The sequence below is a fragment of the Lissotriton vulgaris genome, chromosome 1_2 (assembly GCF_964263255.1).
Source record: "Lissotriton vulgaris chromosome 1_2, aLisVul1.2, whole genome shotgun sequence".
Lineage (NCBI taxonomy): Eukaryota > Metazoa > Chordata > Amphibia > Caudata > Salamandridae > Lissotriton > Lissotriton vulgaris.
This window is the reverse complement of record NC_141686.1, coordinates 179379567-179405668: the sequence shown is the minus strand read 5'-3', so window position 1 is coordinate 179405668 and position 26102 is coordinate 179379567. Positions and strand designations below refer to the sequence as shown.

General features: G+C 44.4%; 1 protein-coding gene across 1 annotated transcript in view; it reads right to left on the bottom strand.

Annotated features, from left to right (window-relative positions):
* LOC147734834 (olfactory receptor 13A1-like) overlaps positions 1–24654 on the bottom strand; it is a 57913-nt gene extending 33259 nt beyond the window's left edge. The window contains exon 1 of the mRNA XM_086952497.1: positions 24576–24654. Coding sequence (XP_086808623.1) covers positions 24576–24624 — 49 coding nt within the window. The 5' untranslated portion in view covers positions 24625–24654. The remainder of the gene's footprint in view (positions 1–24575) is intronic.
* Between the last annotated feature and the right edge of the window lie 1448 nt (positions 24655–26102).

The window sequence follows — 26102 nt, the reverse complement described above, 5'->3', positions numbered from 1 at the left end:
GGATGATCCTTGGGGCATGCCGCAGGTTATCGTGGTGGCTTCAGATCTGAATGGTGGGAGGCGGACTCTCTGAGTTCTGCCGGTGAGGAAGGAGGTGATCTAGTCCAGGCTTTTTTCATGGATCCCTGCATCGTGGAGCCATGTGCTTAGGGTGTGGTGGCAGACAGTGTCGAAGGCCGCCAACAGGTCCAGGAGGATTAGGGCTGCAGTTTCGCCATTGTCCAGTAGGATCCTGATGTCGCCGGTGGCGGCGATGAGAACGGTTTCGGTGCTGTGGTTTTTGCGGAAGGCCGATTTGGAGGTGTCCAGGATGTTGTTCTCCCCCAGGAAATGGGTTAGTTGTCTGTTGGCGGTCTCAATGACTTTCACCGGGAACAAGAGCAAGGAGATGGGTCAAAACTTCTTGTGGTCTTTTAGGTCCACCTTAGGTTTCTTGAGAAGGGCGTTGATCCAGAGACGTTTTAATGGATGGACAAAGTAGGCTCCGGCCCAGGGCCCCAGCCTTTTAGGGGTCCTCCTGACAGAGTCAGCTCCATCCTCCAGAGTTTTGCCCTAATGACCTAATACTGTTTTCCTTTCATTTATTTTTTTATGTACTTGATGTGTCTATTACAGCCATTTGCATAGAAATGTTGTGTTTATGTTTCCTGCAATATGGCACAGGGTCAATGCTGATTTGCATATAGCCATTGTCTGACCTAGGGTGGTGTGGAGTGCAAAAAAACGATGGATTTAGGCCCATATCTTTGTACTGGGGTGAATGTAGGACATTGTTCTGCATTCTGTCCATCAACTGTGTTTTTTGCAATGTTTCTTTCAATATACATAAAAAAAGTTTCTTTTAGATCAAAACAAGGCATAACATAAGAAATGGGAAGGCGTCACAGAGATTATTTGCAGTAATATTGAGGAGGTGCTGCTGTGTTACAATATTGAAAACGCACATAACTATCCCTTAATATTAGATGTAAACACATTTAGGGATTTAGTTATGAGAAGTGATGCATCCCTGTGTCACTTCTTAGTGCGCCCTCCTTGCGACATGATGGATGTGTCATATTTACTATATGAAGCATCATGTCTTAAGGAGTTACAGATACGTCAGTATTTCTGATGTATCTGTAGGCGCAAAAGTGATGTATTGCTAGGGTATGTCTGAAAATAGACGCAACTCCAGCAATGTGTCCTTTCACATGGGGCAAGCCACATGTAAAAGGGGCTGAATCAGTCGTACGCCTGCTGTGAGGCAGGTCTAAGATATTGACGCAATGGCATCCGAGAAGTGGTGCACTGAGTTCTCATAGATTTCAATGCGCCACTTTTATGAGGCTATTTGCGGGGGAACACCCACCCTACATACATTATAGCTGGTGCAGTTATAATGTGGTGCAGGGGTTTACAAAGTGACGCATCTGTCTAGATGCGTCATTTTGTAAATAGGGCGCAGCATGGCAAATTTTTTACGCTGCTGGTGCGTCACAAAAAGTGGTGCGCCGGCAGAATAAAAGTGAAGCAAAGGCTCATAAATAAGGCCCTTAGAATTTGGACGAGTTTCCTTTGCACTACCAGGGCCTAATGCAATGCAATGAAATAGTGTATTTAATAAAGCATGCAGCTGCTCGGACTAGAGTGTCCTGGCATGTGACAGCAGGAGGAGAACATGCATAAAATACCCATCAGTTATTAAAAAGCCAGGTTTTTAAGTTCTTCCTGAAAGAGAGTAGGTCTGTGGTTAGTCTCAGAGACTCAGGGAGTCTATTTTACAATTCTGCACCTAGAAAGCCGAGGGATCTGCCTCCAGTGCGGGCACAGAATATATTAGGCATGATGGCCAGGTTGGCATTGGAAGATCTTAGGGGTCTAGATGTTGTGTAGTGATTAACACGCTTATTTAGTTAGCCGGCTGTTAAGTCATGGAAAGCTTTAATAAAGATGCTCATCACTTTGAAGTCGATCCGTTCTTTTATGCAGAGTTAGTGTAGAGACGTAAGAATAGGGGTCATATTAGATCTGGGTTTAGGTCTCAGGACAACTCCGACCGCTGCATTTTGTACCACTTGTAGGCACTGGATAAGGTATTCCAGAAGACCGAGGTGCGAGCTGTTGACATAGTCAAGCTTTGATGTCACCAGAACCTGCACCTCGATATTTCTGCTCTCAAGCAGTAACAGTGGCAGGAATTATTTTTGTATGCCAAAGCAAGAGCCATTTCGATTTTCGATTTGAAAATGCATGGAGAGTGTCTTGTTTGTGACAATTCCTAAGTTTTTTCCTTTTTCCTTTTCCGCCAACGGGGGCGGTAGATCTTTTGACCACCAAGAGCTCCAGTCAGGCGTTTCTGGATTACCAAAGAAAACAACTTCATTTTTGTCAGGATTGCACTTCAGCTGATTGATCTTAAGCCAGTTAAAAACGTTTGTGAGGCAAAATCTAATTATTGCCCCGTAAAAGTTGTTTCTTTTTCACATGTAAAAATCAGCTGAGTGTCATCAGCATAGGAAACAATTGTGGTGCCCTCTTCCTCTACTAACGATGCAAGGGGGATAGATATATATTAAAAATGGTAGGACTGAGAATGGAGCCCTGAGGGATACCTACATTCATGGCCAGAACCGGGTATGAGATCTATTTGCCAAGAAGGATTACATCCATGTTAAGGTGGTCGTCCCCAGGCCGATGTTAGAAAGTCTCTCCAGGAGCCTCTCATGTGAGTCTGTTTCGAAGGCCGCCGACAGATCGAGCAGTATCAGAACAGCCTTGCTTCCCTAAGCCAGCTTACCCTTGAGAAATTCAGTCACTTCCAGCAGAGCGGACTCCATACTGTAGTTACCCCTAAAACTGTATTGGGGCTCATGAAGGAGCTTTCCATCTTCAATGTGTTTTTGGAGGGCCTTGTTTACATGCTTCTCTAATACGTTGGAGAGGGCCAGAATAAGGGTGATTGGCCTGTAGGTAGCAGGGTCCGTTGGTTTGGCGTTAGCCTTTTTTATCAGTGGAAGTATCTTAGCATTCTTCAATCATTTCAGCATGTTCCTGGGGATATTAAAGCATTAAAGAGCTGGTTTACCGTGGGGTTTAAAGTGGGAGCTGATAGGTTCAGGATATTTGCTGAACATGGATCGATAGGAGAGCAAGACTTAATGCTCTGGAGAGGGGGTAAGTGAGTCTTCAAAGCTGAAACTCAGGGAAAGCTGGTAAATCCGACGGAGAATCCACGAGGGGAAATTTGCTATTAGAACTAAGGTAGATGGTCCGTTCTTCCTCTGAAATGTTAGTGAAGGCTTGTTGGATCACAGAGATATTTTCATGGAAGAATAGAGCTATTTGCTTAGACCATTCTTCCGTGCATGGCCCTTCCTTTGTGCCGGCTTTCGGGGCGGTAATGGATTTAACTATGCTGAAGATTTCCTTACTCTTATTTTGGCCATTTTCTATCTTGGGTTGAAAGAAGTTTTTCTTGGCTGCCTTTACAAGAATGTAATGAGCTTTTAAGGTGTCTTTATTTTACTTTGATTTACGCCATTCCCGTTCAATTTTTCTACAATTTCTTTTGCTAGATCTGAGGGAATCGTTAAACCATGGAGCTAGTGGGGCCGACCTCTTTGAGGAGCGGGAAACAACCGGTACCCGCTGCACCAATGTTGGTTCGGAGCCATGAATCAACTGAGAGGGCACCCGAGTTGGGGGAGCCAGACAGCTCCAGTGACGAATGACAGAGGGCGTCTGCTAACATCGGGCTAGATATTTTATAGAGCGTTCTGTAATTAGGGACCCTCTGCCCTGCGTTAGCCCGAGCAGCTGTGACACAGTTGGGATTGACACATTTTAATAGGATGTGGTCAGACTAGGTAATGGGAAGAGGTAGGCTTACTGATATGTCAAAGGTGGGAAAGATTTTGTCTAGGGTATCGCCCTTATAATGGGTGGCTAAAGAAATAAATGGAAACATGTTGCCGGCCTGCAGCTCTCCAACAAGGAAATTGTTTGAGGGTCTTTTCCATGGTCCATATGTATACTGAAATCTCCCAGAATAAGGCAGTTGTATTTGAAGGCCAGGGAGATGATGGCTGTATTTAGCATAGTAATAACATTTCCAATTGCACTGGGAGGTTTGTAAATCAGCCAAACAGCTATGCTACGGTGGCGAGATAAGATACAGTGGAAGCCTAAGGACTCTGCCCCCTCAATGTGTTTCATCGGGATGGGAGCACAGTTATCTTATGTTATGTTAATAACATTTATTTGGCGCACAGCTGCCCCAGCGAAGGGGCGTCCTGGCGCCTGATCAGATGCCACAACATAACAGATCAGAGCTAAAACAGAAGGATCACATCACAGGGACAAACAGGTGAGTTTTGATGGCGCGTCTGAAAAGAGTGAGACTATTTAGGGCACGAATGTGTCCAGGAAGGGAATTCCAAAGATCAGCCGCCAGAATACGAAAGGAGCGTCCTCCCATCCTACTCAGTCTGAACCTAGGCTTAATCGCCAGATGGTGAGATTCAGACCTGAGGGACCGCGTGGGGACATACGGAGAGATGAGGCCCGCAAGGGCGGGAGGGGAGGAAAGCTTCAAGTCTAGTATTGTATTGTAAATTATGGCGACACCACCACCCTTCCCACTCGGTCAGTCCCTCCTGAAGAGTTTATAACCCGTAGAGATGGCTGAGATGATAGTAGGGTTGGAGGCTTCAGACAGCCAGGTCTCAGTGAGAAATAAAAGATCAGGCTGTTTGTCTAAAAGTAGGTCATAAATGTGTGGTTCATGCTTTTGCATAGTGTGACAATTTAAAAGGGTGGCCTTTAAGTTCTCTGTTTTCTTACTGTTTTAACACTTATTGTTGCGTGGGAGGATCGTGGGTGCTAGTTTGCTGGGCTGAGAAGAGACCAGTTGAAATTATTGAATCAAAAGTCTACCTCCAAGCTTGATCAGCCGCTGTACACTGACATAATGGTAGCCGCCTAAGGCAAAACAGTTTTTCCCTAGAAAATCACCGCAGGGGAGCTGGGCAGCATGGCCGGCGCTGTGTGCCTCCGGGACGCTGACGGGCGCAAACGAGCTTGCCTTTGGTGCGCCAGTGGCGAGCGCCCGCTGCACACGTCCGTAGGCATCGGGAATATATAGGCTAATGCCTATGATGCAAACTAGATCGCTAATGCAGCTGAGAAAGCAGAAACTGCATGGGCGGAAGTGAGGAGCCAGGTAGTAGCCCCAGCCCTCCGCACAATCGATGTATCAGCTGCAATGGACCAGGACTGGAGGAAAAGTGAGATGTGCATCGGAGCAGCTAAGGAGGTGTATGCAAGCAGCATAAAGTAAAGTGCAAATGCGCGGTAGTAGGTGTAATTGTTAAAAAGCACAGAGTTATTCAGCCACACATATAAAATTTTAAAAGTATAAAACACCTAGTAGCAGGGCCGAAAACATCACATCCTACCGCTGTCGGCTGTGCGCGTCAGTTTACATCAGGAATATATGGGCTAATGCCTGTGATGCAAACTGGATCGCTAACGCAGCTGAGGAAGCGGAAACAGCGTGGGAAACGGGGGCTCAAATTAGATCATAAATTCATTGCTGTTCAGAACAGGGGCCTCCAAAATAGGTTTGGCCATGGCCCCCAAAATCCTTAAGATGTCCCTGCGTTGATCTCGGCGTGTTTCCAGCTCTACGGGAAACCCTTTTTGGGTAGCTGTTGCGTAGTACAAGTGCAAAAATAAATAAAATAAATAAGAAGCTGTTAATGATCTGTTGGAGTTGGTGTGCGATGATTTAGCTTGCTTTGTTGAAGATGTGATGGGGGCAGGGGTAGGAAGAAGAGCCGGAGTGGATGGTGTTCATGATTTTGATGGTGTCTTCGTCGTTGAGGTGGTTCCACGAGAGTAGAAGGTTGGTATGTGTTCGGTGGGTGTTGGGTCAGGAATGTCGGCGCCTGTCATCGGTGTCTGGGTGTCGAAGTTGTTGTGGATGTCTGCAATCTTGCGGTGGAAGAAGGTGGATAGGGAGTCGCAGAGTTCTTGAGACAGCAGGATGTCATTTGTGCTGGAGCTTGGGGAGGCGAGTTCTTTCATGATGCTGAAAAGCTCTTTGCTGTTGTGTGCGTTGTTGTCGATGCATTCCTTTAAGGAGGTCCTTTTGGCGGATCGGATGAGTTGGTGGTGCTTGTGTCTGGCATTCTTGAGGGCTGCATGGTTGTCTCGTCTTGGTGCCACTGATTCTCGATTCTCCTGCAGGTTTGTTTGGAAGAATGGAGGTTGGGTTGAACCAGATGGCTCATGTGTTGGTGCGCCTGTTGGTGGGTTTCCTGATTCGGGAGAGGGTGTCGGGGCAGTTGTCCATTCATTGTCTGAAGTTGTGGAGTTGTGGACCGCTGCTCTGGCGTCAGAGGGCTCGGATGGAGGGTCTCAGGCAAGGGCGGTGAGGAGCTGGTCTTCTGTGACTTTGTTCCAGTTGCGGTGTGGGATTCGTTGCAGTTGGATGTGCGTGGTGTGTTTCTCGAAGGAGAAGTGGATGCAGTGGTGGTCAGTCCAGTGGAGTTCGGTGGTGTGGCTGAAGGTGATGTTGTTGCTGGCAGGGAAGATGGGGTCAAGCGCATGTCCGGCGCAGAGGGTGGGTGTTGTGACATGCTTTTTGAGTCTGAGGTTGGCTTGGTTGTCGATCACGGTTGTGGAGTTGCTGTCGTTGGGGTTCTCGAGGTGGAAGTTCAGGTCTCTGAGGTGGATGTAGTCTGTGGAGGCGAGGGGGTGCTGCTGAGGTCGGCGATGGAGTCGCTGAACTGCGGTTGGGGTCACACAGGGGTTGGTAGACAAGGGTTCTTCTGAGGGTGGTGTTGTGATTGACATGGATCTGGAAGTTAGGTGTTCAGCCATGCTGAGGGAGTCTTCGATGTTGGTTGAAATTCTGATGGTGTTCCGGTGGACGATGGCGATTCCTCCTCCTGGATTGTTGTTGCGGATTGTTGTTGCGGGTGATCTTGTAGCCGTCCGGGATGGCTATGGCTATGTCGGGCGCCGAGGAGGCGTTCATCCAGGTCTCTGTCAGGAAAGCGATGTCTGGGGACAATGAATCGAGAAGGTCCCAGAGTTCGACGGCGCTCTTGTGGACTGAGCGGGAGTTGAGTAGTATGCATCTGAGACTGTTGTGGCCTGCTTTGGTGGGAAGGGCAGGACATGCTGTTGTGTGCTGGCTGGTAGCTGCACTTTCGGTGGGTGAAGGGTCCATGGGTGAACTTCGGGGTGGCCTGGAAGCAGGTGAAGGGTTGGCCGGTATTGAGTGCGTGAAGGGTGTTGACATCGTTGCAGCGTCGGCGCACATGGGGCCAGGGGGTCTGACGCTGTGCACGGATGGACACAGATGGGGAGGGGGCGGGAGCAGAGGTCGGGAGGCGGGAGCCACAGTGAAGTTTCATTGACTTCAAATGCCATGGATGGTGAAGGGACATTTCTATGCATAGTTGCAGGCCATTTCTCATACATTGTAAAATAAAAGTTCCTGGATTGCTCTTGAACATTCCTTTGCTTACCAAAAGGCAAGCTCTCTAACATGGAACATGGTGCATTTCTAATGTCACTAAAGTTGCTGGCCAGCCTACTCTCAAGGAGATGTTTCACATCTACACCAATAATGCTAAACACTTGGCAGACAAGGGTTTTTTCAGACTCTGTTTTTTTTAATATGTCCGGTACAGCAGTTATGTTTTCCTGTAAGAATCTAAGAAAGCAGTAGAGTGTACTTTTTTCACATCACTAGCAAAATGCGACCAACGATCCTCACATTTCTTGCCGTTGGCATCATCACTCTGTAATTCTGTAAACAGTTGACACATGGATAGTATAGCATTCACAGCCCCTTGGACTGAGAAGCAACACAGTTGGGATGACTCTTTCTTTGATGCCACACAAGCACAAAATGAGAAATATTTTTGTTTTAGTTCCTGTGCATAACAAAACAGTGCACCAGAATAGACTAAAAATGTGTTCTTCATTAACGCTGAAGATTGCAAAGATGCTTTCAGCATACCATCTAACAAGGGGCAAATATCTCTTACAAGGAAGCACTTCAGCTCAGATATCGATTTTAAAGATCATCATAGCAATTATTTCATATATGTAGCAGAATCACTACAAATACAACCAATATCACTCCAATCTTTTTTGAACTTGGAAAGAAACTTTTTGCAGCAGCATTCCAAGTGACACTGCATTCTATGCTTTCCAAAAGTCTGGTGTCATGTTTTCATCACTATCCCAGATGCTTGGTGATAGCACTATTTTCACATATTCTTGTCACTATACCTTGCTTTGAATATTTAAAGACTGAGGTGTTGCCAATGCACCTACTATCAACACTGACTGACTAAAAACTGTGAAAGATTTTTATGAAACCAACCATTTTACCTATGACTATCTGGATCCTTTTGCAGCATTCGTTGGATGAAGATTTATGTCAAGTCAAGTCAAGTCAAAAGATTTATATAGCGCGCTACATACCCAGAGGGTCTCAAGGCGCTTGAAGAAGGGTGGGGAATTACTTGTCAAATATCCAAGTTTTAAGTTGCTTTCTGAATGCTAGGTGGTTCTGAGTGAGGCGAAGGTGACTAGGAAGTGAGTTCCAGGTTTTAGCTGCCAGGTAGGAGAAGGATTAACCTCCCATGGTGGTTTTGTTGATGCGAGGTACAGTAGCAAGGGCTTGGTTGGAGGATCGTAGCTGGCGAGAGGGGGTGTAGAAGGAAAGTCGTGCGTTGAGGCATTCGGGTCCCAGTTCGTAAAGTGCTTTGTGTGCGTGGGTTAGGAGGCGGAAAGTGATCCTCTTATTGACGGGGAGCCAGTGGAGGTTTTTCAGGTGACCAGAGATGTGGTCTTTACGCGGGATGTCTAGTATGAGTCTGGCTGAAGCGTTCTGGATGGGTTGGAGTTTTTTCTGGAGTTTTGCGGTGGTACCGGCATATAGGGTGTTTCCGTAGTCCAGGCGGCTCGTGACCAGTGCGTGGGGGACTGTTTTTCTAGTTTCGGTGGGGATCCAGCGAAATGTTTTTTTGAGCATGCGAAGAATGTTGAAGCAAGATGATGAAACGGCGTTGACTTGTCTGTTCATAGAGAGTGAGGAGTCCAGGATGACGCCCAGGTTCTGTGCGTGGTCCGTCGGGATGGGTGCTTTTCCAAGGGCCTCTGGCCACCAAGAGTCATCCCAGGTGGAGGGGGAGGTACCCAAGATAAGGACTTCTGTGTTGTCTGAGTTCAGTTTCAGACGGCTGTGCTTCATCCACTCGGCTACTTCTTTCATTCCTTCATGAAGGTTGGTTTTGGCAGTGTTAGGGTCTCTGGTGAGTGATAGGATCAGTTGAGTGTCATCAGCGTAGGAGATGATGTTGAGGTTGTGTTGGCGTGCGATGGCCGCGAGGGGGCTCATGTATACGTTGAAGAGGGTGGGGCTGAGTGAAGATCCTTGTGGTACACCGCAGATGACTTCAGTGGCCTCAGACTTGAATGGTGGAAGGCGGACTCTCTGGGTTCTTCCGGTGAGGAACGAGGTGATCCATTCCAGTGCTTTTCCTTGGATTCCGATGTTTCTGAGGCGCTGTAGAAGGGTGCTATGACAGACTGTGTCGAAGGCTGCGGAGAGGTCGAGGAGGATGAGGGCGACTGTGTCTCCATTGTCCAGTAGAGTTCGAATGTCGTCTGTTGCTGCGATGAGGGCGGTCTCAGTGCTGTGTTTGGCTCGGAAGCCGGACTGTGAGGAGTCGAGGGATTTGTTGGTTTCGAGGATGGCGGCGAGCTGGTTGTTGACAGCTTTCTCAATGACTTTGGCCGGGAATGGAAGGATCGAGATGGGGCGGTATTTTTGAGTTCGGTGGGGTCAGCTGTGAGTTTTTTCAGAAGGGCGCTGAGTTCTGCATGTTTCCAGCTTTCCGGGAAGGAGGCGGAGTTGAGGGAGCAGTTGATGACGTCTTGGAGGTGTGGTGCTATGATGGAGTCTGCTTTGTTGAAGATGTGGTGAGGGCATGGGTCTGTGGGGGATCCTGAGTGGATGGAGTTCATCAGGTGGATGGTGTCCTCAGTGGAGATTGGGTTCCAGTCATTAAGGATGTTCAAGGGGGCTGAAGGTCCTGCAGAAGGTTGGGTGGGTTGGTCTCCGGGTCGGTTGTCGAAGCTGTTGTGGCTGTCTGCGATTTTGTTGTGGAAGAATGAGGCTAGGGAGTCGCAGAGGGCTTGAGAGGGGGTGATGTCGTTGGAGTTGGGTGAAGGGCTGGTAAATTCTTTGACGATGTTGAATAATTCCTTGCTGTTGTGGGCGTTGTTATCTAGTCGGTCTTTGAAAGCGGCTTTCTTGGCAGACCGGATTAGTTGGTGGTGTATGCGGGTGGCGTTTTTGAAGGCGTCCCTGGTGCTGGTGTTTGGGTCTTTTATCCAGGCCTTCTCGAGGGAGCGACACAGTTTCTTCGATTTCTTAAGATCATCGTTGAACCAGGAGGCGTTTTTGCTGCCTAGTTTGGTTTGACGTTTTTTCAGCGGTGCTAGGATGTCGGCGCTGTTGGATAGCCATTGGGTGAGGTTAATGGCTGCTTGGTCGGGGTTTGAGGGGTGGGCAGGGGGGTTTTGAAGAAGCGCTGAGGAGATATGGTCGATGGTGATTTTGTTCCAGTTTCTTCGCAGAGTAGGTTGAGGATGGCTGTGGGTTGTGGTCTTATTATAGATAAAGTGAACGCAGCTGTGGTCCGTCCAATGGAGAGCTGTGATGTGACTGAAGGAGACATGTTTGCTGGAAGTGAAGATAGGGTTGAGTCCGTGACCTGCAATGTGGGTGGGGGTAGTGACAAGTTGTTTGAGTCCGAGGTTGGCGAGATTGTCCTGAAGGGTGGTGGTGTTGCTGTCGTTCCTCTTTTCCAGGTGAAAGTTGAGGTCTCCCAATAGAATGTATTCCTCGGAGGGGAGGGCGTGTGGGGTGATAAAGTCAGTGATGTCGTCACTGAATTGTGCACGGGGCCTTGGAGGCCGGTAGAGGAAAGTGCCTCTGAGTGTGGTCTTGGGGTCGGTGTGGATCTGGAAGTGAAGGTGTTCGGCGCTGGCTCCTCCTGTTTGGTCGGTGCGGTCCTAACGGATGATCTTGTATCCTTCCGGGATGGCAATGGTGATGTCTGGGGCTGAGGAGGCGTTCATCCATGTTTCTGTTAGGAAGGCGACGTCCGGGGAGATGGTGTCTAGTAGATTCCAGAGGTCGATGGCGTGCCTGTGGACCGAGCGGGTGTTGAGCAGGATGCATTGTAGGTGGTTGGTGTCAGATATCTGTTTGGTGTTAGTGGATGAGGAGTTTTTCTTGGTGCCGTCGAACTTGCAGGAGTTGCAAGAGAAGGGTCCATGGGTGTGTCCAGGAGCGGCTTGGACGCAGTTGGGGGAACGGCCGGGGTTTAGGGCTAAGAGGGTGGTGGCGTCGTATGTAATGCGGGTGGGGTGGGTGGTACGAGGGCCAGGGGGTCTGGCGCTGGGCGCAGTCCAGGCGCGGACGGGCGTAGACGGGCTTACCTTTGGCGCACCTTCGGCGCGCATGGGGCGCGATCACTGCGCGTGAACGCTGCGCGTAGGTCCTACTGACATAAGTTGGGAGGTGGAGGGGGGCGGAGCGTGGGAGGGGGAGCTGGGAGGCGTTAGCGAAGGGGGAGGGCTGCAGGCACAACAAAATGGTGGGCTCAAAAACAACAACAGGACGCTATGCGAGGTCAATGAAAATACAAATAAACAAATGCGAGGACTCAAACAGCAGCGCTATGCACACAGGTCTGCAATTAATATTGTAAAGCCCTGAAATGGTAAACGACAGTCAGCAGCGCAATGCACGTAGGACCAAATATCGCCAATTAACTACGCAAATGCGGAGCGCTACGCTGGAAACTGGGCGCTGAATCAGGACTGAAAATGCCAATCAGAGATGAAAATGCCAGTGGATAGGCAGCGCTAACGATACCACAGTGGCGCTTGTAGGTCGGGAGGTGGGCAGGAGCAACCGCTTCACGTGGAGTTCAGCTGGTCACTTTTTTTGAGTTTGGATTCCTTCAGCAGGGCAGGCTGAGAGTAGTAACCAAGCAGGCTCTACAATGATGGGTACCTTCTTTGTGATGTCCAGCTGAAAAAGCTCTGTTACATAAGAGGCATTCTCCCCCAAAAAATGTTTGGGGCTATATTTTCCAAATGTGTTTTTAAGAACATTTGGCCACTAGTATCAACTAAAAAAGGGTAAATTGCAACAAAGGCTCTTTAGAGTGCTTCAACTTGATATACTCAATGCTTTGTAATGGGTACACATCAATTACATCTCCCTACATGGGAACACAAGTAATATGCTAGCACACAATTAGTTCCTACCTCTTCTGCAAAGACTGATCACAGGCTAGCCATTGCCAGTCTTCCATCCGCCTTCAAAATCGATGATGATACTTGAGATATTATCATGACGAAAGATTAATAATATCATTACAAAAGTACATAAAATTTGCTGCCCCCAGCACATAACAATCACACTTTTTGTGTACATTCATGCTAGTGTATTTCAGAAAAGTTAAAAGTAATTGAATATGAACTACATTGTTATCCTAATCCAATCTTGCAACTTATTCTAACTTGAATTTGCTTTTGTCAATAGCACTTAACTCGCTTGCATCGATGAACACATATGCATGCAGGAAAAGGAACACTCATCCTCATGTACAGTGTTGTGCTTATCTCCTTTTGCAACAAGTGGAGATGGAAGTCTCATTCTGAGGCCAATGAATGCACCACTTCGACAAGTCAGAACTGCTTGAACTATGAACTGTGGACACAGATGTGATAGATTGAACCAATAACAGGGATAGCTGTCTTCTTCATGACTAGAGCCTTCTACACACTTTTCATTGTGGCAGATCCTCTGGATGGATCTACCCTGCAACATGAGAATAAGTACTGCATTTGGTTCCTTTCTTCTTATCTGGACACCAAGGAGGCCTACATGAGGAGAGAAGACTGTGGCCGAAAACAGAATCTCTGCTTGATTGCTTTTCTCCATCCAGATGTTTCTTAAATCTCAATACAAAGCTGACTCTTTAGGGTTCCTAGACTTTGGTTGACGTTGATGTAAGGGTAAGAGTGCATCTTCCCCAGCCTGTTTCATGTTTTGAAAGGTAACCATATTGCCCCCTTCTTCAGCCTATAAGGGATTAGAAGGCAGTCAGGCTTCATATCCCCGGCACATGTTCTGGTTTCACAAGTTAAAGGAGGTAGTCTGTAACCATTTTTCTAGGACTTACAGCTCTGGAAACATTGCTTGTTGAAGTCACAGTCTAGTATAACCAAAACTGTCCAATTGCAAGATGTGACTGGTGCCACCAGAAACTATTGTGAGTGGTCCTGATCACATTTTTGTCTCGCAACCACAGTGACTGGCACATCGCAAAACAGAGGTTTGTAAAATAAAGAAATCATTTTGACTCAATAGAGGGAGCTGATCCACTTTCTTTATCACTTTCATTGAAAAAAAGAGACCATTTGTACCAAGAATACAAGAGGTTTGGGGCCCGATGTAGGTGGTTCATTACCGGTCGGTAAACCCGAAATTCGGTAAATTTCAGACTTACCGACCGGTATTGAGCCATTTCCAATGTAGGTGATGATTCGGTAAATACAGAATCGGTATTTACCGAATCTGTATTTACCGAATCATTATTTACTGAACACATGCACAATTCAGGGGTGCAACAGGGTGTCAGTGTGACACCCTTCCACCCTTGAATGTGTTCCCCCATTACCGATTCGGTATTTACCGAATCGGTAATAGTGAATGGCTTCCTATTCATTCCTCCAGGCCCATAGGAATGAATGGGAATTACCGAATCTGTAAAAATCGATTCGGTAATAGTGAATATTAACGAATCGGTAATATTTACCGAATTTTTAGCTACATACCATTTACTGATTCTGAAATACCGAATCAGAAAAATTCGGTATTTTAGAATCGGTAAATAGTAATTACCTACATATGGCCCTAAATCTCATGAAGTACTAGGTCAAGGAAAGTAAAATCGGAGTAATGAAGATTACCGGTAGGTATACTGAGCAGTACAAAATACTATGCTTTAATAAAGCTGCCTTTCTATGCTGTGCAGTGCAGCACACATGCAAAGTTGGAAACATTTGAATAAAATAAAACGTTACACCTATATAATGCTTGCCCTATGGATCTATAGTTTTTTTGTGGCAAGTGCATTCTAACAATGTTTGTAGAGAGGGATTAACGCCAAAATCCATGAGTTGTACACTCCATTAACACAAACTAGAGCATAGTAGCATAGAGCACTCATTTGCATTACTTTAGGGCTACTTTCCAACGCAAATCAGGGCTTATGTTCGAAAGTAATGCTCAGAACAACACTGTGCCAGGTAGTGAAAATTGTTAGTAAATCTGACACACAAACTCAGAGTTTATAAAATTAACACAGTGGTTGGGGTTATCTATACTTGTAAGAATGTTTTACTACTCAAAATAACTTTTTATAGCAATTATAGAATAATGCAATAAATGAAAAAAACACACACAATTTCAAACTTATGTCCCATGATCAAAGTGTCCGCCATGTCCACACATCTGGGGTGACAGACAACCTGGGGGTATAGCCCTGTACAGTGTTGTAACACAATATGAGAGAGTGAGAAAAATCTAACATTTCCTAGTTCCATTAACTGTGAGATAGTCTGCTATACTTTTAGGGGGTGTCAGATATATTGTTCAATGAGTTTTGCAAGGGTGTGCAGTTGACATAGCAATTGAGAGCCACACCAGAATATCAGCAACAAAACACTTTCCACAAGAGTATGGTTCCCAATGCTGGGTACTCAAGTTGTAGAAGTTGTACAAATGTGTCATCTATGTCAACGTACTGCAAGGGAAAGAAATACTGAAGAGTTGCAGGTCAAAACTGCCCTATGCCGTGTGGTCAGTTTTAGCAGAAAATTATTAAGGACATTATATTCTGGACATTATTTATTTGTTATAATTGATCAACATTCACTTTTCCTAGTTGCAAAATTGGAGACATCAACTTCAGCCTCAGTAGCACTTCCTGTCTTGAACGATATTTTTTCAACATAAGCTAACCCAGGTACATTAAAATAGGCAATGTCCCACTTTTTACTGGAAATACATTTCACCTATCAACTTGTAGGTGTGGCGTATCACCTATGAGATGAAATACAAAATATATGGGAGTAATGCACGGGAAAACGCCTCTCTCCGCCACTTCCTTGTACATATCCCCCATTGTATCAAACATCTATAAGATTATAGAAACGCAACTCAATTTGGGGCAGTTCCCGCAGAATTAATGTATGGACAATCCTGACAAACTCGTTAACAACACATTTCCACAAGTACCCAGAAGAGTTTGACGAAGTAGTACACAGAGAAATAGAGTCCATAATAACAGTGAAATATGTAGAAACAATTAAAGATGTACAAAAATAAAGTTATCATTATGGGCTTTTTAGGTTTAGTGAAACAGAAACAAATGATGAACTAAGAATGTATAATTCACTCGTCCCCATTGAAAAAAACGGGAATCTAAGGATCAGCAACGACAGCACAAGATGGGACCAGAACACACATTATCAATTAAACATATTTGAAGCCATTTTGAACCTCTGTGCTGAAACACAGTGTAAGAAACTGCTTGGAAAGAGAGACTCAGTAAATAGACAGGATCTACATGATGAAGTAACATCTGAAATGCCTGCACATAATAACATGAGAGCAAAACAACTAATTCAGGTAATCAGGAAGAGCCTTTACAATCACAACAAGTATTATTTTTTTATTTTTTATAATTGTTATCGTTCCTTTTTTTTTATTTTTGGGTGTTTTGTTTTTCAAAAAGGAGAAAGAAGAAATGTTCCCAATTTAGAAGTGACATAGTTACTGCTAGAGTACCCTGACATACCAAAAATGTAGTGACATAGGGCCATATGTATCAAGCAAAATTGCGATTGCAAATGCCGAAATTCAGAATTTCAGTGTTTACGAACGCAATTTTGCTTAATGATATGTATGAGGCAAATCTGCGTGCAAAATAAGGAATCGCAAAATTTGCGGTTCCTTATTTTGCGATTACATTTAAGGAATCGCAAATTTTGTGAATCAATAAATGCAATGTATAAAGCACCAAAAAAGTGCAATTTGGCCTTAAGGAATCGCAAATTACCACCAACTTCAAGTTAGTGGTAATTTGCGATTTCTTTTAAAAATGCACTTTTTTGCATTTTTCAACGTGCAATGTGAAGCACATACATGCCCTTAGGGCATGTATATGCAGCACATGTGCACCCATGCTTATTTTAGGGGTGCACCAGGGTATCCTTTTGACACCCTTGCACCTTTGAAATTGCATTCCCAATTTGCGATTCTCTAATTGGAGGTATTCCTTAATTGCGAATCACAATTTGAGATTCGCAATTAAGGAATATGTAGGATTCGCAAAATTTATCGCAAATCCTACATACATAGCATTTTGCGATTCTCAAATAGCGGTTCGCAAAAAATCACTATTTGAGAATCGCAAATGAGGATTTTGATACATATGGCCTATAGCTACTGTGAGATAAGCAGCTGTTGAACATTATGTTTAGAATAGTTAGCGGTTAGGAAGAAGGACCAGAAATGAAGATGTTAGGCATGAAATGCCTGCAGCTGTATCAAGAATAAACCATGTAGCTTGGTATTTGTCAAATATGCTATATGTATCCTTTAAAATGCACATGCCTCTGCAGTCACCAGGTACAGAGAATTGCACTGGGGACCGTGGCCCGACACTTTCAGATGGAGGCAAGAGACAATGGAAGAAGGCTGGGTGAACACAGTGCCATGACTGCTCATTTGCTATGGGTAAAGGGTGCTTGAATGAGTATCAGATGTGATATTTCTGTGCCGAGTAGTCTAGTCTGTCCCTCCTAAAGAGTAGTAAAACCCTCCAAGATCTTTTCAATGAGCTCAACAATGGCCCTCAAGAGTGCTTGCTTCCCATATAGTACATTCCTTGTACAAGAGGAAAGAGAAACTCTAGAGGGAAGGCTGGTGTGCCAGGTGCTAAGGAGACTTGAGTTTCACATGTTGGAGTCCTTCAATGGGACGGACAAAGGGTTCTGGTGGGACAGTAGAGGTGGTTGCAGGTTTAGGCAATACTATGGCCTCTCTGTTTGACGCCACACTGTCCCCTGGCTGTTTCAGTGACAATCTGTACTAGGCATATGCCTATCTTCCTTGTTGATCTCTGAGTCAGCATGTAAAGGCTCTCAGCTTTGCCACATTCCTCCGATGAATAGGAATGAATAGAACAATGTAATATGTCACACCTGGACCATTGTTCTTCTGCTCTTGCCAGATTTAAATTTCTGGCTTTCTGGAAAAATATGAGACCAAGTCCATCAGTAGGCACATCACATTTTTTTACTATTTAATGGGATAATCAGAATGGTTCATTGGGAACCAGAAGCAAGCACGCGTCAGATCCAATGCCTGAACCTGAATAATAACCTATCAATTGAATGCATGAATGAAATATTATTTCTAAAGCACAGAAACTTTTTCAAGGATGTCCCAGCACTACATACCTAACTTACCGGTGAACAGAGAATGGACTAAGGAAGTTTGGAAACTCATGTTTTAAAAAGATTTCTACGCAGTTGTGATTTGGTGTACTCCTGATCAGTAACATAAGACAATTCCACAGCTTAACTGTTAGAAAAGAGAAAGACCTCTCTCCTAGTTTAATGCATCAAATGTTGGGATTTTGACAGATCAAAGGGCATGTCTGAGAATATGACAACATCGTTTTTTGGTCTCCCCTAGGCAGCGCTTGCGCTGTCGCGTTGAGACATGCAGTATATACTTTAGCGTGGAAACTTTGCTAAAGCTACGACCACTCTCCGCCCATATTTTGTATTGGCTTAGGTCCTACATGCAGCCTTCTCATTGGTTTTAGCCATGTTAGTCCCTCCTACTGACGGCCATGTTGTCATTTGTGTCCTTCCATGGCTATCGCCCCTTTTCTGTAAACACTATTTTGTTCCCGTGCCTCCCCCATCCCCTCCCACAGTCCATGATTTCTCGGGACACCACTAACCCCCCCTAACATCCGTTTGTGCCTTTTTGCTCACCCGTACTCCCTTTTAAAATGCAATAGGACTCACCTAAATGTGAGATCTATTGCATTACAAATGCTTGTTTTTAAAGTAGTGTGCACCTATGCTTTCCATCGTATGCATGCGCGCCAAAAGTCAGTCAGCAGTTGCCTGGTTGTGGGCGGGGATAAATCGGGAAACAGGACAGCAGCACGCCTGCGTTATAGCTAAAAACATTCATAGACGGGATAAAAGTACTAGCTGTTGCAATGCTTTTTGTTTCTCATTCATGAGGAGGTTTCCTAAGTCCACACGCCTGTTTTAGCTTGGCAGCCGCACTGAGAGGTGGACGGGGTGGGCCCCACTGTGCAGCTATGTGGCACGTCATCACCACGATGGGTTCTTCTTTTCCATGGTGCAGAGAAGTGAGGAGCAGCCGTGCATCTGTCTCCTCAGAGAGAGGAACCCCGACATCAGTCATGGTGAGTAACACTAATCTCCGGACTCGTCACTCTGGGGTGCGGCAGCAGTCGTAATACAAGGTGGCTTCCCCCACATTATTCGAGCACCTTTTGGGGTACCTAGTTCTGTATGTAAAGTGCAGGCTGTTGCGATCAGGCTTAAGTGCTCTTTTATCAGAGCATTGTTTCCTGCCCTATTTTAGAGTAGGGAAGACTACTGAGTTGGTAGTGTGGACCCTTCATCCAAGCAATAACATATCTGCCTAAACAGGCCCTGCGATCTGGATGAGTTTTATTTTATTTAACTTGTATGTTTAAGTCTGGGCGGTTAAATATTTGGATGAGCATTGGAAACTGTGTTTTCTTCTTTCTTAAACACCAAACAGCAAACAAATAAAGAAAGCAGTTAAAAAGCATTTGCCAGCAGGGTAATCGTCCATTATTTGGGACTCGTGTCCATTGTTTAAATGATCCTTTTATCCGTGATTTGGGAGATTGCAGTGAGCTCCCTCGTCCTCTGCGAGAAGCCTCCGAGCTCCTCAGAACTCTGGTTGGGGCGCCTTGAACTCCTCCTATGGGCTTAAGGACAGCCAATCTATGGCCTCCAACAGACTGCAATGGACCCACTAATAGCACTTTAAGTGGGATAAAAATACAGAAGGTCTCTCAAATGGGCGTGGCCAATGTAATTAAGGGAGTGGCTTAAAACATGTAAGGTAAAAATCTGCGCTTAACATAATGTGCCGCACAACTTGTATTTTGCTGTATTTATTATTCCATCCAGATATGATACAACAAGTAACATCATACCCACAAGTCAGGACTATTGTCTTTGTCAATGGCTGTTAGTTTCATAAGATAAATAAGCAGCAACTATGGCTTGTAAATACTATTGAAAAAGCTTCCATTTAAAGCCCTGGTGATATCACGACAATGTTGCTGCTCCTGAGTTTCAAAAACAGAAGACGACTCTCTTTAAAGGATTTTCCTTCCCCTACAATGTTCATGCCGTAACTTCTCCACAATTGAGCATGCGCACATCAATGTGCCTGTTGTTCCTACAGTTTCAATGGGTTTTCCCATTGTTCTGCACTTCATTGCCATCCTAGGTTTGCACTGTATAAATACCATTAATTGCTTACATTAAATATCCTTGTACTGTAATCAATCTGACATAGTAAGTTGGGTGATGTTTACCTGGTGAAATTGTGCCTTAGTCAGGTTAAAATATTCTTCCTACTTTTGATAACCTTTTTTTAATGATGTATCAAAAAATATAATGAAATATATCCCTAAACCCAGGTCTTCTACTTGCAAAAAATTTTATCGCTGAAGTGACACTGCTAGCAATTTCCTTATTAATTATTTTTTTTACATTACTGCTTTTGTCAATATTTTCTTCAGTTTGCTAACGTTATGGCATTTCATTGACTGACTGACTGAATTATTTATTAAGCGCACTTATGCCAAGGCGTCTTGGCGCTATAGGAGAAAAATACAGACGAGCCACCAGTTAGGCCATTGAAAAGAGCCAGGTTTTTAGTGCTTTCCTGAAAATAATCTTATTTGGGTTCAGGCGCAGTTCCATGGGCAGAATATTTCATAGTTTAGCTGCCTCGTAAGAGAAAGACTTGCCGCCTTGTTTTAGGAAAGCAGACCAAACCCAGACTACCTGATCTTAGTGGGCGAGGTGGCACGTAGCGAGGAAATAGATTAGCACTACTAATCCTTTATTTATTTTTTGTAGCCTGGTCCTGCTGCAAGCGCTACTAATGTTGGTGCATCCAGCTAATTTCCCAGTAAAGCTGTTGCGCCCAGACCGGCTGGTTCGACTGTCCGACAAAGGTACGGCTTGAAAATGAAATTAATCTCAATCTATCAGAAGTCCACTTTTTTAACACTATGCATTATACACACAGGGGCAGATGTATCATCCGTTTTTTTTTGTCGCAAACGCTGCGATTCGGAAAATAGCAGAGTTTGCGACAAAAAAACGGGATTTGGAATGTATCATTCAAAAAGCCTCGCAATATTAAGGAATCGCTAATTTAGCGATTCCTTAACATTGCGAGGCTTTTAAGGAATGGCAAATTGCGCTTTAATATTTGAAATGTATCAAGCATTTCAGTGTTGCGATTTTTGACTAAGAATTCGCAAATTACCATCAACTTGTAGTTGGTGGTAACTTGCGAATTCTTTTAAAAAAGCACTTTTTTTATGTACATTTTACAATGCCAAATGCTCAAATTCTCACAAATACCAGACCTATTACACTGCACGTAGATAATAATATTTTTTTCAAATCTTGTATTTTGAGTGATATGGCCACAGAAGGCCCTGATTCTATATTAAAAACAGAGCTTTGGACTAAACTATTTACCACTGAAAGGCAATATTTCTCTCCATGTGTTTCCATACCTGGTGTGTCTCACAGTTTAGTGCTCACTTTCCCTCAATATTAAAGACCAGTAGATGTTTCAACACCCAGGCTAATGTGCTGCATAGCTAAATACATAAACGGTCCCAAAGATGATGCATTGCAAATGATTGTTTCATGTAAAGTCAGCTTGAATCTGCTTGCTGAATTCAGAATCCCTTGAATACACTGTATGAGATACCTCAGTAATTCCTAACTAGAGAGTGTCAGATGTGGCCTGGCTGCAGAGTCACCCCAAATTTTTTGCCTTGACTTCCTTTCTCTGCTGAACCCATTGTTTTTGTCTTTTAGTGCTCTGGGCAATTTACAAACACTAACCAGTACTCACGTTCTCCCTAAAACATGGTAAAATACCATTATCACAATTAGTTTACTTATAACTTCCTAGTATATTAGAATACATTAACCCATTGGGCTGGGGTACTTATAGTGCCACCTACTAACGTATCCCTGCCAAACATGTCTCTTGCCTGTCACTGCAGATTGTGGTGCAATTCTAATTTGCTATTTCAATATGGGACTGTAACCTTTTGGCAGTCCTAAACCTTCCTTATTATTAAGGGTGGGCATAGTTGGCAGAGTGCCACTACACAGAATTCTGCAGAATTGATCAAAAACTCAGTGAATTGCACTACGCAACTCCGTTCCGTCTCACCCTAATTAATAAAATAGAAACCTCACATACCCTTGGTAAAACGACAAGTAAATCTATCATTACATACTAAAATGCATATAATCACTTCACACAAGTGAGAATAAAAATGTAGCAAGCAGTGGGAGAGGTGATGGTTTTGATGTCCTCACTAACCTAGGGAGAGAGCCAAGCAGATGCCTTTAACACAAAGAGCACATACTGCTGAACAATTGGTGAAGGTCCCATCCTCCTAGGACCACCCCAAGCACATTTATGAGCAAAAGATACAATCCCAACCAAAGGCCCTCCAAAGCATTATGGGACAATATTCTAGGGTGCAGTAAATATTCAATCCAATATCAAACCATGCCTCAAGGGGAAGGCTCTCTGACTCATCTGAGAGCTAATGCTATAATATTCACTAAACTCTAGAATCTCGCTCTATAATGCATTGCTGGGCCTTTGGTTGGCATTGTATTTTTGCCCATAACTTTGATTGGGGTGGTCCTAGGAGGATGGGACCACCACAATGATTGAGCATGAAATGCTCTTTGTGTTCAAGGTACCCGCTTGGTCTTCCGCCTAGGTTAGGGGGGACCCCAAAATCATCCCCTCTCTCATTGACTGATATTTTTCGAAGCTCACTTTTGTGAATTGGTTACATGCTTTGTAGCATTTAAAGGTAACATGGTTTTATCAATGGAATGTGGTTACATTAGCTTAATCCAGAGTTTTTGTATGAATTCCGTTGTTGTGTATTAATAAAAGTTTTAAACAGAAATCTGACATCCCTTTAGTAAATATATATATAAATATATCTTTGCATGATAAAATACATATAGCCATCTCACAAAAATGAAAATATAGCAAACAGTGCTTTTAGTTAAACAATAAATAATTCTATCTTTACATGCTAAAATGCATATGTCATTGCACAAAAGTGAAAATGAAAATTAGCAATCAGTGAGAGATGTGATTTGGGGCCTTCCTAACTTAGGGAAAGGACCAAGCAGATGCCTTGAACACAAAGAGCACATCATGATGAAATGTTTCGGTGGTGGTCCCATCCTCCTAGGACCACCCCAAGGACAGGTATGGGCAAAAATACAATCCCAACCAAAGGCCCTGAAAAGCATATGGGACGATATTCTAGAGTGCAGTGAATATTATAGTATCCAATATCAATACACTCCTCAAGGGGCAGGCTCTCTGACTGAGCTGAGAGCTAATACTATAATATTCACTAGACTCTAGAATATCGCCCCATAATGCTTTGCTGGGACTTTGGATGGCATTGTATTTTTGGCCATAACTTTGCATGGGGTGGTCCTAGGAGGATGGTACCACCACCGAATTGTTCAGCATGATATGCTCTTTGTGTTCAAGGCATCTGCTTGCCCTCACCCTAGATAAGGGGTGACCCCAAAATCATCACCTCTCTCATTGCCTGATGGTTTTCAAAATTCACTTTTATGAATTGTTTATATGCTTTTTAGTATATAAAGGGAATGTTGAGTTACCAAAGGGTTGTGGGTACAGTAGATAACTCCATTGCATAGCGGAGAGAGAACTCTTGCATGAATTCTGTGTATTCAATGAAATGCAAAGTTATCAAACTCTGCAACTTATGCTAGCGGAGCAGAGTTCATTGCCAAGGGTTACTTATTACCTGCCTTTCCATGTATAGGGATACTATTCGATGCTAAGAATAATTGGAAGCAACTTATAGAGGGGAAGATAGCCAAACTCATCAAAATTACTGGGGCAGTGGCAAGCTTTGCAAGACAATTGAGTTCATTTCCTTAGTCTGTTCTACACAGATTTATCAAGCTCCCTGCTGTGCTGAATAAAGATTGGAACAAGGAGGACCAAACGCCTAACAGGTTGATTCTCTCTGGTTGTTTGTCGCTAATCACCACAGACAGAATCCCCAGGTTTGCCTACATGAAATCAGCGTTTGCTTCCTTCATGAGAGTGGGCATATATTCTAATCTGCACCTACCGTTATCTAGTGAATTAAAAAGAGTAAAGCTATTTACATGGAGTCAATCCAGTTTTTTTAGAGAACAGGCTGAACTGATTAAACCCTCAGTGAGGTAACACATGCTTCTAAAGGCTGTTCAGGGCATGGAGCATTACTGTACAGCAGCAGGAATTGTCTTTCCAGTCTTGCTTGTTTTGCCCCTACTACTGAAAAGGGGAAGCCCAGAATTCCAATAATCCTTGCTGGGCTATTGATTCAATGTGACTTACCTTTCAGTGCCCCACGTCTCTCCAGTAGGCAATGGGAGGTGAAACTGTCCTCCTCACTTTGTGTATGTCCAGGGACATCTTAAGGTTTTTTTTGGGCACTGGGCCAAACGTATTTCAGGGGCCTCTGTTCGGAACATTTTTGCATTTATGATCCAGCAGTAGCTTTTCCATGCTGCATAGGCACACTGGTCCAAATTCTAAATGTGCGTTCATCTACTATTCCGGGATAGTGAAGAGTGTATTTAAAATTGTGACATAACAAAAGCTCACTAATATTATGGCAAATAATCTCTGCGACCCACTGCCAGTTCTCATTTGTGAGGTGCTCTTTAGATCTAAAAGTAACTTTGTTTTCATGGATGTAGCATGTTGTTGAAAAGGTTTCTGTAATTAACTCCCACACATCACTCCAATTAGAAATAAATGTAAGCAATCTATTTTTCGGAGGCATTCAAGGTCATCCTCGCAGAACTATGTGGAAATCAGAGCCGCTGTTTCAAGGGGGCTCCAGATAAACAGGGGCTTTGGGCCAGAGCCCACGTTGTAAATGCCTTAACACGTCTGTGTATATTTCTAGTCAGACAGCAGCACAAATCACAAGATGCGGAAAGGAGAAGGCAGGCCTTCTTCACTTCAAGAGCTCTGCATTTGTTCCTACCTGGTCTTCCATGTGGGCCAATCCTTGTTGTAGGTGTTGTTCTGACCATGCCACGGTATGGTATGCTGGAACCGTTCTGACCAGTCCTAGACATCAAGAAAATGCCTTTACTTCTCAAAGTTCATGCAGCTTTAGGAAACATTTCAGAGAGGTTGGAATGAGAACATGTTGGGAGAAGGGAGACAGCAGCCACAGGTTACCACTAACACTATGTATCAAACCCCAACACTCAGGATACACAAAAGAAGAGCTCACAGAGATATTTCACCTCACCAGCAACCAAGCCCTCTCACACACACTGCAGATGGAATCATGGTATGAGGGTCACATCTTCTCATCCTTGGACAATATGAGGCGCTACTTAGATATTGATCATCTTTCATGGAATGCTGCGTTACCAGCCTTGGCTGCTATCCTTGCCTGCAGTCTTTGTCCCACACCTTCATGCCCTGGTACTCTCTGTTGCTTATGCCAGGGGCTAGTGAGTAGTGATACACATCTTCTCTTGAAGCGTGGCCATGGTAAAGCCTAGGGTAAGCAGTGCAGTGCACCAGCAATAGACAGCACTGTGACTGGGAGGCGTTTCAGCTCCCCAAAAGAAAAAGAGGATGCCTGTCGCAAGGCGAACACACACACACACAGAGACATCATAGGCATGCGCAGCAGCCACAGCTGCCAGACCAAGTCCCACTTCCACCCATTGCAATGGAGCTCCTCCTCAGGCAGGCTGATTTCCAATGCTCCACCAATAAAAGCAGCCCTAAACGACATGTGTCATGCACAGCTTTTTCCAGCCAGTGGCTACTAAACAGGTGTTGACAACAACCAATACTAAAGGGGCACTCTCCTGTTTATCATCAAAGAGGACTCAAAGAATACCAATACAAAGGCAGACAAAATGTACTAGGCAATTCATCCCTAATTTACTGTCAATTAAGGTGGCGAGCTAAAGCCCCTTTGTTTTTTTCTTTTCTTGATCACCAGAGACCTGGCATTCAGCTCAAATTGTCTCTAGCCAGATCTGATGCCACCAAAGACCCCTTAGATTTAGAGCGGAGGCACTCAAACAAGGAAAAAAGAAAAACATGCAGGAAATCCACTTGGTTAAAGGGTGGGACAGCCGCGTGGAGGGCCAGGGACACTCATGCTTACCTATAATATATAACCTTCTTTCACCATTGAACATGCTCTGTTCCCAATGTTGTGACTTTCATACATTGTCAGAAACACAATAATCATTCGGTAAATGTGAACATTGGATTATTATTATGGGTGAGTGATTGCCAACCTCACGGAAAAATAACTCTTTTTGTCTGAGTGAACTCTGAGTCGCTCAGTTAACCTGAGCTCAGCCCCCTGGTAGCCTGTTGTGTACTTGTTGCTGCACAAACATGTCAGCCCCCTATCTAATTTAAATATTACCCTTCAAGTTCTATTGAAAAGTTTTCAGGAGTCATATGTGATTAAAGGATGAGGTAACATACACATGAGATGATCATAACTTGACGAGACAAGCCCATACTGAAA